This window comes from Manis pentadactyla, chromosome 11, assembly GCF_030020395.1.
Source record: "Manis pentadactyla isolate mManPen7 chromosome 11, mManPen7.hap1, whole genome shotgun sequence".
Lineage (NCBI taxonomy): Eukaryota > Metazoa > Chordata > Mammalia > Pholidota > Manidae > Manis > Manis pentadactyla.
The window spans coordinates 115,627,571-115,641,129 of record NC_080029.1 but is presented as its reverse complement, the minus strand read 5'-3'; the positions used below and the strand labels follow the sequence as shown (position 1 = coordinate 115,641,129).

The 13,559-nt window shown below is 37.0% G+C and overlaps 1 protein-coding gene across 15 annotated transcripts in view; it reads right to left on the bottom strand.

Moving 5' to 3' along the window:
* The window catches only part of MAP2K5 (mitogen-activated protein kinase kinase 5), a 257,633-nt gene that overhangs the window by 111,625 nt on the left and 132,449 nt on the right, over window positions 1-13,559 (bottom strand). For all 15 annotated transcript variants that reach the window (XM_057488920.1, XM_036932271.2, XM_036932274.2 and 12 more), the window contains one exon: window positions 553-626. In XM_057488920.1, coding sequence (XP_057344903.1) covers window positions 553-626 — 74 coding nt within the window. The remainder of the gene's footprint in view (window positions 1-552; window positions 627-13,559) is intronic.

The window sequence follows — 13,559 nt, the reverse complement described above, 5'->3', positions numbered from 1 at the left end:
TTTGACAACTCATAATACAATGATGACCTCCGCTTTGGTCCTCATGTTTGGCTGGGAGTAAAGGTGGCTGAAATTCAAATCAACATCACAGCATGCTCGTGGGTCACTATCACCGGGGTTCTCAGGGGAGGCCCAAAATGGAAATTAATTAAAATTTGTGCTGCACATTGTAATGGCCCTCCACCATTGTTGCTCCCAATATTAATTTTTATTGTGGGCCAGTTGGGCTCCCCAGGCACAGCTCCCACTCTGCCCTCCCTTTTGTCTGGCCAAAACGCTTTCATATCAAAGCTGCATATCAATGAAGTTTGCTATTCGTAAGTAGTAATTACAATATCAGCAGTTTTTACTGTCACTAAACAATGAACAATCATATTCTGATGAAGCAAACTCGCTCAGAGATTAAAAATGAATAACATGCTCCTAGACGAAAAGAAGATGCGGAGTTCTGTTTGTCGGGCAGCTAGGTGGTTTTTCAATCCAAAGAGTGGACTGAAAATAAAAAGTGGAGGTTTCAGAAAGGAGAGCAGACTGGGAGGAAAAGAGACCTACCTGAGTGCTAACTCCAAAGTCACACAGCTTGACCTGTCCTCTCGTGTTTACTAGCATATTGGAAGGCTTCACATCTAAAAAGGGACCAGAAAAGTCCACGTAACTAATTCCATATCTATAGCGCTAGTTCCAAAAAAAAAGCATGCATGCTTGTGTGCATGCATGAGCACACACACACACACACATGCACCCAAACACCCATACCATATTGCAGAAATGACATCATCTGTTCAACCGGAATTCTAATCACAAATTTAATGCAAAGCATTTTATCTGGAGGCAAAATGTAAGGTCCTAACTTCACTTCCAACTATTTCTGGTTTCTATGGAAGCAAGGGTTTATTTCAAGGAAAGTAAAATAAAATCTTGACTTCCAACAAAAGTAAATACACCCATCATCCTATCCCCAGGCTTTCAGGAAAAGTAGGTAAATAAGAAAATGTGATCTTCTTGTAAAAAATTTGCACAAAAAGCTTTAGCTTTGCTCTCAATGTGAAACTCCTCCCATCTAAGAAGCAGCGAGGCCAAAGGGAAGCCAACGAGGGAAAACATCACTCGTAGGTTGACAATGAGAAAACAAATGCAGTACTGCTCATTTCTTGATGCATGTAACAAATGTTATTTCAGATAATACTCAGAAACTGATCTAAAAGATGGGTGCGTGTGTGCACTTATCAGTCTTTGTTTCATTTACCTTCAATTCCCATACGTCCTTTTTGACCGCTGTTAAAGTTAACAAAAGAATTGACGTAGTTTTTGCCAAGGCAGTCAGTTGCTAAATAATGACACAAAGGGTCTCTGTGCAGCATCGTCAGCAACGACAATGAGCCATTTCAGGAATTCAGGGAGCCCACAAAAAGCCTCCGAGCAAGACAAGAGCACACCACTTTTGATGGTTCAGAGCAGCACCTGCTCAATGTCTCATCTTCAATGGCAAAAGTGGTCTGGAACAGACAACTTGTTATATTTCATACAGCAGATAGCCCTAATTACCCCCAAAGTGAACAAAAGACTCATAATTTTTAGAATTATTTTTTATTAAAGTATCATTGATAAACAATCTTATGATGGTTTCACATACACAAAATAGTGGTTCAATATTCACCCATATTACCAAATCCTCACCCCCTCTACTGTGTTCACAGTTTATCAACGTAGTAAGATGTTACAGAATAAGACTGTATATCAATGATACCTTAATATAAAATGTTATAGAGTCATTAATTGTATTCTCTGTGCTGTACTGACTTCCCCGTGACCTACCTATGTTGTGACTGCGATGTGTAGTATCCCTCGAATCCCCTTCTCCCTCCCCACCTACCCGCACAGCCCTTCCCCTTTGGTAACCACTAGTCCCTTCCCTTCTCAGTGTTTATGGAGACTCATAATTTTTTATGTAACAGTAAAAAAAAAGTGTGAGTTAATCTCACTCTGACTTTCCACCCTGCAAAAGTACACCCCAACAAAGTACTTGCCAAGAGTAGGTACTTAATTCAAATTTTAAGTTCATTCTCAGTAACCAACACTTACTGAGCCCTACTTACCACATAACAGGTGAAGTGCCAGGCACTTACTAAGACATGTGCTCTTCTGACATTGCCTGTCTGACACTAGAAGGTAAACTTCATGAAGGCAGGGACTTTGTCTTTTCTATTGACTACAACATCCCCAGCCCCCAGATAAGTGCCAGGCACATAGTAAGTGTTTAGCAAGTATTTGTTGAAAGGATGGGAGAATAAATGACTGGTAACCATAAGCATGTAGTTATTTTCTGTTGATGATTCTGTTGCAGTGATCAGGGGCTAGCCACAGAACATGTCTGCCTAGCACATCTTTCAGACAAGACACACTATGTACTTCCTTGAGGGAGGCTCTCTGAATACAGGTTAGTAGGCCTAGGCAGGTGGAATCTCTTTCACCAACTGGTCTCTGCCTCCAGTTTCCCCCAATTTCAATATAAATCTTATACCAACATCATATTAAATATACCACTTTCACTACATCATTTCTTTCATTGAGGAGGAAGTAAAATATTCCCTGATCTGCCCGGCCAACCCAAATGTGAACTTAAGAATAGGGTTGTGCTTCCAAAGTTATCCCAATAATATTGGCACAATAGACAGCCACAGTAGGCATTTGATAAATGTTTGCTGAACTGAAAGAAATGTTAGGCTCTACTTAGGCTGGTCTTATTTCCCCAATCCAATTCTCATTATAGAACCTTCAAATATTTTTCCTTTGGACGATCTGCTCTTGTATCTATTGACATCCTTAAACCACTCTTAAGCCACAACATAAGATAGAGAACAAATGAACAAATATTTAGAGTTGGAAGGAGTGCCTGGAAGCCATGAGGTTTGCTAAAATTAACAAATGTTTAGTTTTAATTAGGTAACACTTTTTATTTAAGTAGCTCAATAGAGAGAGAATAAAGCAACAAAATTGCTAGCTTATACTCTTAAAAAGCAAAGTATAAATAAGAACCCTATGGCATTTTTCAGCTCTCCAACATCTTTTTGAACTTACATGTAAGTCTACAGTATGACTTTCACACATTCACCTCTCAGGCTAGTTTTCAGGAATATTTTCTATATGAAAGCAGTAAACATCTAGTCATCCTCAAACCAACCTTTGTATTCCAACTAGACGGTTTTAATTATTGTCTCAAACAAAACAAAAAACAAAACGTCCCAACACCAAGCCTTTGTTTATGCTGTGTTCTCCTCTCCCTCTTACTGGCAGGTTTAGAAATTCTTCCTTGTGACTTTCTGACTGAATCCTGCCCATTCTTCAAGTCAAGCACTCTGCCTTCAGGTTGCTCTGACTACTCAGGCCACCACAGTCACTGCTTCCTTTGAACTTAAGCATTTACTGTCTGTAGCATTTGTTTGGAATTGAGCAGGTGACAATCTTACTAGCAGCTATTTATTTACTGTTGTAAGCATCACCACCCCAATTATTAAGTTCACAGGGTGGTACAGGCTTCACACATCTTTGTATGTATCCCCTCCGACAATAGTATCTCGTTCACTGGTTAATGGATTTTTAAACAATATTCTAAATTTGCTAATATAAGTGCCTCTCTTCCCAGCAGCAATATCTTGAGACATCATTTGAACGTAACAGACCCCTTTAAACAAAATCATTGGATTTAGGCTAGGAGACAGATGATCTGTGCTTTTAATCTTTTTGGCCCTGCCACAAAGTTGACATGTGACTCTGGATAAGACACATGACATTTTAGTTTTCACCTTTATAGGAAGATAATAATAGCCACTCTGTCAGTCTTAAATAATTGTGAGGATTAGATGAGATAATGAACGTAAAATTGCTTTTGAACTGTCAAAGACTCTATAAATATAAGGTATTTAAATTATCCATTGGTAATCAACCAAGCTGTCATACACCAAAAAGTGGTGTATTTTCTTACATTTAGGAAAAAATTTCTGTTGCTACTGCAGCAAATTTAAGCTACCCAGCTATATAGCTGAAAGGAGATAATTCCTGAAGCCCAATAAGGAGAAGTATAAAAACAACTTAACGTTTATGAGGAGGCATTTTTGCCAGACTTATATGCACACATTCCTTAAGAAGGCTCTACTGAGCTGGTTGGTCTATTTTTATGCTTGCGCTACTATAGTCTGCACTGAACACAGCAGCTAAAGTGATCCTTTTAAAACCTAAATCAGACCACGTCACTCCCAGGGCTCCCCAACTTCATGCAAAATGCAGTCCTCATGATGGGTCTGTAAGGCCGTCTCTGAGCCAGCCCCCTGCTACCTCTGCTCTCATCCTTCCTGTTCCTCCCCCTGCCTGCTTTGCTTCAGCTCGCGGGCCCCTTGCCAACCAGGCTCCTGATTTGTGGTTCCATATCCGTGCAATACTCTGTTCCCATATATTTGCATGGTTTGCCCCTTCATTTCTGTTAGATTTCTGCTCGAATGTAACAGAAGCCTTCCCTGGTCACCCAGCATGAACAGCAATTCCTGCCTACCCCAGATACTCCCTTTTCTTCTTCCTTCTTTCAGTGTTCTTAACAGCGCCATCAACACACTTTATCTGTACATGTGAATCTGTTCCTTCTCAGTCCTCCCTTCTTGAATGGAACCTCCATGAATGCAAGACTTGATCTGTTTTTGTTCACTACTATATCTAGCATGGTGCCAGGTACAGACTAGAAACGTTTGTTGAACTGGTGAATGAATGATATCTCTACTAAACAGATGGGCAAACATGCTCAATCAGGGAACCATGAATTTGGTCTGAGAAGGAGCTGCATCTTTTCCCATTTAATGGCATAAACTTCAGCATATATTTCACTATTAATGAATACATTTCTAAATGGCATTTTCCATTCTGAGAAGAATTGATAGTCACTCAAAAGTCCTCATTCAACAAATATCTATGAACACCTTAATGGGTGCCAGATAAGACAGTAGGTGCTGTAAAGAGAAACATGAGTAGGATCCTGTCTCTGCCCTTCAGGAGAGCGCAGACCAGGACCTGTTGGTATATTCTTTGACCAAAAATACTGCACATGAGATTTCAGGAGAACAGCATTGCTTATGTATATTCTAAATGGGATTTTCTTACTGAACAATTGGCAAGCTTCCTACAATAAAAACAATGAGAGTTATGTAACTAAACAGCTCCCAAGCCAGGATGTACAAATTAAAACAAAAAACTTTTGGGGTTCCACCTCAGATATACTGAATTAGAAACCAAACTAATATAGCCTGGTAAGCATTTAGACAAGACTGCATAAACTGTATTTCCTTCTGATTTAACTAAATGAAGTTCAGAATATCTGAAGAGAAATTTCCTCTCTTGTTTTATTTTATTTTTTTAAATCAATTTTATTCATTAAAAAAATCAGTTTTATTGCAGTCATTTTGAACATACAGTTTGAAGACTTGACAAATGTGTTTACCCATGTAACACACCAGAAGCAAGGTATGAAACATTTGTATCATCCCCCAGAGTTCCTTGTGTCCCTTTACAGTCAACTCCACCTGACCTCTGGCAACCAGTGACTGGTTTCTGTTGTTAAAGATTAGTTTTATCTTTTCTACATATATTATAAATCCCATAATATGCTGTTATAATTTTTGCTTTAAGCAGTTTGATGATTAGTGTTTGGATGGTATATCTCTGTCATTAATTTTTAAAGTGGGTATCTTGCAGACAATATACACAGTTGAGTCTTGCTTTTTCAACCAGTCTGACAATTTGTGCTTTTAATTGGAGTATTTACACCATTTACATTTAATGTAGTTATTGATATGAGTGGGTTCAGCTCCAACATCTTACTATTTGTCCCATCTGTTCTTTGTTCCTTTTTTCTTCTTTTTTTGACTTCTTTTGGGTTAGCTGGGTTCTTTTTAGCATTCACTGATTTCTACTATGGGCTTCTAAGGCAAAGGTTGGCAAATTTTTCTGTAAAGGACCATATTTCAGGCTTTGAGGGCCTTATGTTTTTATTGTAACTACTCAATTTTGCCGCTGTGGTGCAAAAGCAATCACAGGCAATACATAAATGAATGGGCATGGCTATGTTCCAATAAATTTTGTTTACAAAAACAGGCAGTGAGCCAAATTTAGGCTATGTGGCAAAGCTTGTCAGCCCCTGTTTGAAGCTTTTTAAATGGCTGTTCAAGGGTTTACAGTATGTTTCTTTAACTTTTCACAGTCTGCTGTCAAATACTATTAGGGTGTTTCACTTATAATGAAGACCCTTGCAACAATATATTCCCATTTTCTTCCTCCCATCCTTTGTGCTACTGTTAACATATCTTTTCTCTACATATAAGCATCATAATATATTGTCTTTATTTTTGCTCTAAATAATGATCTTCTAAAGAATTTAAAAGTGAGAAAAAAGTCTTATTATACATATTCATGTTTAACATTTCTGGTGCTATTTATTCCTTTGTGTAGATTTAACCATCCATTTGGCATAATTTCCCCTCTGCCTAAATAACTTCTTTTAACATTTTTTTACAATGTTGGTCAATTGGCAATGAATTTTCCCTGCTCTGTTTGCCTGGAAAAGTCTTCAGTTGTTATATTTGAAAAATACATTTATTGAACATAGAATTCTGAATTGACAGAGCTCCCCCAAATCCATACACAATTTTAAAGATACATTTCCATTGTCCTCTTGCTTTCATAGCTTTGGACAAGGAAGCTACTGTCATTTTTGCTCCTCTCTACTGAATGTATTTTGTTTTCTCTGAATATTTAAAGATACTAAAAAAATCACTGGTTTTGAATTTTTAATTTTGATGTACTTGGTATGGTTTTATGTTTGTCCAAGTTAGGGCTTGTTGAGCTTCTTAGATCTGTGTGTTTATTAGTTTCATCAAATTTGAAATATTTAGAACTGCAATTTCTTCAAATTATTTGTTGTTCCCCTTCTTCCTCCTGAGACTCCAGTTACATATATTACCCTAGACTTCTTGATATAGTCTCAAAGGTCACTGAGGCTGTGGCTAATTTTGTTTTTAAGTCTCTCTTTTCTTTGTAGTGATTTTGGATTATTTCTATATCTCTAACATCAAGATCAACAATCATTTCTCTTGTGGTGTCTAACCTACTGTTAATCCACTATTAATTCCACTAAGTGAAAATTTTATTTCAGACATTTTACTTTTCATCTCTAGATGCCCCAGTTGGTTCTTTCTTATGTCTTCCATTTCACTTCTCCTAATGCCCACCTTTTCCTTTAAAACCTTGAGTATACTTACAATATTTTTAACTGTTCTAAAGTCCTTGCCTGCTAAGTCTATCATCTGGGAATGTTCTGTTTCTATTGATTGATTTTTCTCCTATTTATGGTCTTTCATCCACTATCAGAAAAATTCTTTGTTCACCTAGTAATTTTAATTTAGATGCCAGATATTGTGAATCTTGTGTTGTTAAGTGCTCAATTTTATTGCAATCCTTTAAAAAGCACTGGTCTTGATACTGGCAGACAGCTAACTTACTTGCAGGCAGCCAGATCATTCTGAGTCTTATTTTAGATTTTATTTATAGAGAGCCTAGAGTAACCCCTACTTTGAAAGTGTGGCCCTTCTATAGTCTCTCTTGAATGCTCTAATGTACTCAATAAGGTATTTTAACTCTGGCATTCTGGAGTTTTAAAAATTCCCAACCTTGTGTAAGCATTGGGAATTATTTAGCTTATAGTTACCCAGAACTATTATTTCCCAGACCGTTCTTTATCTAGCTTTGTAAGACTTCACCTTATGAATGCAGAGGTTGATATTTGGCCAAAGATTTAAAGAGACTCCTAAACAATTTCTTGAGTTCTTTTTCTACATAGCTCTTTCCTCTCTGCCCCATAAATTCTAGACATTTGGACCTTCTTCTTGATCTCCAAACTCTGTTCAGCTCCTTAAGACCTTTGGGCACTGCTTGGGTCTCTCCTCCTACGCTGCAGTCAAGAAATTGTCTCCAGGCAGCAAGCTTGGGTAATTATAGGGCTCACCTCATCTGTTCCCTTTCTCTCAAGGATCACAGTCCTCCACTGCTTGTTATCTAATGTCTGAAAACATATGTTTCATAAATTTTGTCTAGTTTCCTAGTTGTTTTCAATGCAGGGCAAGTCACATAGCAGTGATTCCTTTCTGGGCAGAAGTGGAAATATCCCTTTCTTTTAAAATTCTGGTTTTTGTCTGATATTCATTGTTTTGACCTTGTATGGTAAGCTGCCTCAAATCCTTTTTCAAAATAGATGGGATATACATAATATAAGGACTTTACTTAGGCTAAATCTTAATGTATGTGGGAGAATTTGAAGCAAACGGAATCTCTTGAATATTGGAATGAGGATAGATAGGTCCTCTGATTTGTTTCACTTTATGCAAATAAAATATTTCACCTTATATCTGAAGTATCAACAATATTAATATATAGCCACTGAACTTAATATTTCCAAGTTTTCATTTAAAGCATGTAAATTCTACAGCTCTCAAGAGGAACTCCAGAAGTACGGAAATGATTTTTTTGTTTGTTTTTCAACTTTACTCCAAGTCATAAACAAGAGCACAACAGATTAGGCAGAACATTTACTTTTAAGGAGGTAGTTATATCTATGTTTATTTTAATGTAATCTCAAGTTATGGAAAACAAACAGCAATTTAAAGCATACAGCTTTTCATTCAGCTCACTTAAAAACATCATAGCCTTTCCTCTGTAAGCAATGCATAGAAAAGATGAGTCATTAAAGTGACTGATTATAAATGACAATCATCAGGGCAGATGTAAGTCATTTTGGTTTAATCAGGCCATTAATTATTAGGGTTTATCAATTAGTTTTATTGAAGGCAAAGGAGCTTAAATGCATAGTAGGGCATTGATTTTAACTGAGCCATTTCTCAAAGGAAACACAAAGGAGGTGTGTAGAATCCTAGAATTTTAGGTCCTTTTTGTATTACTAAAAAGAAATCAGCTTTGTTTAATGTAAAACATAACCTTTTAGTGAAATACCAAATTAACTCTAACCCCTTTGCATTACATATGAAATATCATGTTTTGGTGTTCTCTAATTTGAGGTTTGGTTTTAATCTATCTTAGTCAAGAGGTCAAATCATACTGGAGAAAGTAAGATAAAGGTACAATGCAAAGGGACCTGTTTTTAATATCAGGTATTTTTTAATCTTCTTTCGTTTTAGAAAAAAATTTAGTTATTTTATGCAGATAGGCTTTTATAGGAGTCAGCACAGATTATTGTTGGTTAAATCCTCTCAGAGATGAAACAGAAAAAAGTATGCAATTGTGTGTGCATGTTAGTGTGTGAGCTATACAAGATCATGGCTGATGGCTGATCCTCCTATACCAACAAGGTTGTTATGAGAATTGTGGCTGTGCTTGGCAGTGCCTGTCACAGAGCTAGAACTCAATGAATAGCTGAATGAATAAAATGAAAGGGAGAAACATTGTGTAAACTTAAATGCTTTATAAATACTGGAAGTATTGCTTTGTAGAATTGGTAATGACAATGACTCTCACCTTGAAAAGTCAGGATGCGGATAAACTAATATACTGGACCAGACTCAAGTGCTAATAAATAAAGTTCACTTTCATTATATGAGTTCTACCTGAAGGCAAGCTTCTTCTAGAGTGGCAATGGCTGTTCAGGTGGGATCACAAAAGAATTAACAATTATCCAATCACAACATGTGTCTCCTGTCACAATATTTTCTCACTCCTTCCATGAGGTTTCACAGTTAGCTGGGCTTTTTAATGATGATGTAATGCATATATGAGTTGCAGCATGTAGATAATAGGTAGTTATGATGCAGTTCTGTTTAATAATTTGAAGTGCTTTTCTCTAATAATAGAAAATTATTAGAGAAATATCAGGGAGTGGGAAGAATGGAACAATTTACAAATAGGGTCTCATGTCATGCAGAAGATAAAAGTAGGTGGTTTTCTACAGGAGACAATAATTGAATAAAAATCAGCCTCAAAGTATCTTTAAAAATTAAATATAAACTTGCCACATGTCTTTGTGGTCACTTTCCCATTCTACCTTTAACAAAGTATGAAACATCAGTTAATTACACTGATCATGTACTATGTGCCAATAGTAAAATGGTTACTTCTTCTCAAGACTGATTTGTACTAGACAACGTGATTCACTGTGATTACAAACATTTAAAGAAAGATACTAACCTCCCCCAGATATTTACTCAAAAGAAATGAAAACAGAACCCAATAAAGACTTGCATATGAAAGGCAGTATTCATAATAATTCCAAACTGGATATAATCCATATATCTCTCTAACTAGTAAATGGATGGACAAATGTGCAACATCCATACAATGGAATCTTATATAGCAAAAAAAAAGGAATGGACTGCTGACATATGGCACAACATGGATGAACCCCAAAAACATTATACTAAGTGAAAGAAGTGAACAGAAAAGATTTCACGTTGTATGATTTTGTTCATATAAAATGTCTAGAAAAGGCAAATTTATGAAATCAGAAAATAGATTAGTGGTTGGCTAGGGCTGGGGGTTGACTGACTGCAAATGGATATGAGGACTCTTTTTTGGGGAGATAGAAATGTTCTATCTGAATTATGGGAGTTGACACACAATTCTATAACTTATTAAAAATCCCCAAATCATACATTTAAAATGGGTGGATTTTATGATGTTTAAAAGATCAGCCTTGAAACACAATCTGGCTTACTAACTTTCCCATAGTTTTTCTTTGCTGCTTTGTGGTCACTGTGGTTACCTTTCTCCTCTATTTACAGCATAATATAAAATACTAGTTAATCACACTGACCATATATTATATGACAATGTAAAACGGTTATTCCCTCTCAAAAGTGGTATGCACTCGAAGGTCTGATTGTGATTATAAATATTTAGACATACAAATTTTTAAATGTCATTTCTGCGTATTGAATAGTATTTCCCCAAATGAGCAAGGCTATGTACATGAAAAATTTGGTCAGCCCACCATAGTTTCCTCAATAACCTCCAGTAACTGCTCTGACTGATTTTCAGGACTCTTTTTTTTTCCCACTGAATTGACCAAATTGACTGTGGAAATTGGTATCATGTTGAGACAACCCATGTTGCCACCCATAACTGCCTCATGCAGGAAACTGTATCTTTACACGTGCGGCATCAATTAGCCATTAAACAATCCACATAAACAGCATCAAGCTGACGCTGGCTAATAAAGGCCCGAACGCACAAGAGCTTGTGCTTTCTGCAGCTCTTCACAAAAGGCTCCTCCGCCCCCTGCCCCGCCCCACCCCCAACACAATCGGGGGTCAGAGTGGGAGGCTACCAATAGTTAGGATATGGCTGGATGCTGAGGGGCCGGTTCAAAAGACATGAAAGCTCTTTCACAAAACTACAGTTAGAGTTACCCAATGTGCTTTGTACAGAGACCTGTACGTCCATTTCCTGGAAGGTTGTGCCAAAGAAAATTGTGACTTTGTACACACTACTACTATATGTGAAAGGAAAGAGGAAAACCATGCAAACTGCGGATTCTTGTTTTGGTGCGATCTGTTTTGTATCAGATGCTGGTAATATCTCCCTCTTCACTCCCTTTTGGTCTCTGTTTTGTTTTCTACTTGAAATATTTAATTCACTCTGTGATTTCATGTATAAGCCTCATTGAATACTTTTAGAAATAGGCATGATTCAATTCTTAAGTAAACATGAGTTCATTTTTAAAATATGGCCATGTGGCTCTACTGTGGGATGATAATAGAAAGAGAAATAAACTTCTCAAACTTTTCCCCTCTGCAAAGCAATTACACTGTTTTGCTCAAATGGCAGAAGGCCACTGTCAGTTTACCAGGAGCCAGAGGACGTTAGCAGGTCTCCACTTCTGTAACTTCTAGCTCTGTGCCAGGGTGCTTCCACAACCTTCTTTCATTATGTTTAACTGTCTTATGAAAAGACAATAACTAATATATCTATCTAGTTATTTCTTGGGAACTGCATTCTAATGAATGAGAACAGCAGGTACAATTAAATACAGACTATGCTGACGTTCTGCATTGCAAATTCATCTGTGCACAACAGGAACACACTTAAGAGAAAACCACAATGTGATATAAAAGTTATTCTAATCACTCCATCACATAATAAAGGGTAGGTCATCGAAATATTCTTGCAAAGCCTTAAATAAAACTAAGTAGCATAATTAGCCATCTTAAGTGGCAGTTATTATCTAGAGTGTCATGATTCAGTTCAGAATGGAGGCAACAAACATGGTTTCCCTCCACGTACAAGAAAGGCAGGAGACACGCAGCATTTACAAGGCTTCTACCATGGGCAAAAAGGCCTGGGCTTCTCAGTCCTGCCTTCCCTAAATCCTCTCATAGTAAGTAAGAGAGGTTCCCTTCTAACGTGCTGGATTTTTAGATTCCTACTGGCAATATGTGCATATTGTCATCAGTGAATGGGAACATCAGGTATGGAGGAACAAATTTCTGGGAACAACCTCCTTGCCCACAAAGTTTAAGAAGCCACCAAGTATAAGACTCCTACTGACTACAAAAGATTTTCAGTAAAAAAGGAAAGAAAACAATAAAATTCTACGTTAAATACATAACTAAATGTAAGATAATTTTGATTGCAGACATGAATTGGAGCAGCATGTCCGTAAGACCAACTCTGTAAACTGTTCTAAAGAAAATAAAGATCATAGCAGATAACACTTCTTTGGCACTTACTAAATGTCAAGCACTGGGCTAAATGCATTATTATCAATGCATTATTAACTCATTTAATTCTCATTACAATCCTGGAGGACAGGTACTATCATCAACCCCATTTTATAGATAAGTAAACTGAGGCTCAGATTAATGAAATTACTTGCCCAAGCCCTCACAACTAGAGTCTCCAAACCTCTTAAGCCTTAACAAACTGCATTATATTTATATAAGATAAATCCCATCTGAATTTATGGGCTGGATTATTATCCTAGCTTTGGTACTGAATAGCTGGCTGATCTTGAGATGTTTTATTTAATATTTTTCCACTTCTCCCAGAAAAATAGATATAGGGAAGTCTGGGGAAGATTTTAACTATACTCTTGATGCTTCTCTTGAGAGGTAGTTATCTGAACTGTAACAATAGCTATTTTGTGCCAGACACAGTGCTACTGTTTGCCTTTCTTGTGACCAAGTTACTTGGTCTTTTTGAGCCTTTGGTTTCCTCGTGTAAAAAGGGGGGTACAACGATACTTTCCTTGCAAGCTTAGCAGAAGCTTAAAGGAAATGATAAACACAAAAGATCTAATATAGTAGTATACAGAAGGCACTCAATGAATGCTAGTATTAGTAATAATTGTTATTACTATTATACCAAATCTAGAAGGAACTTGTCCTCCAACAGCAAAAGAATAGATTTGATTTCCATAGTGCTCATCACTTTAAACCATGTCTTTGGAGAAAATAGCAGGTCTGGAGGGCCTTCTAACTGCTAAACATTTTGGCAGAATGTTTTATCTGAGGATAACT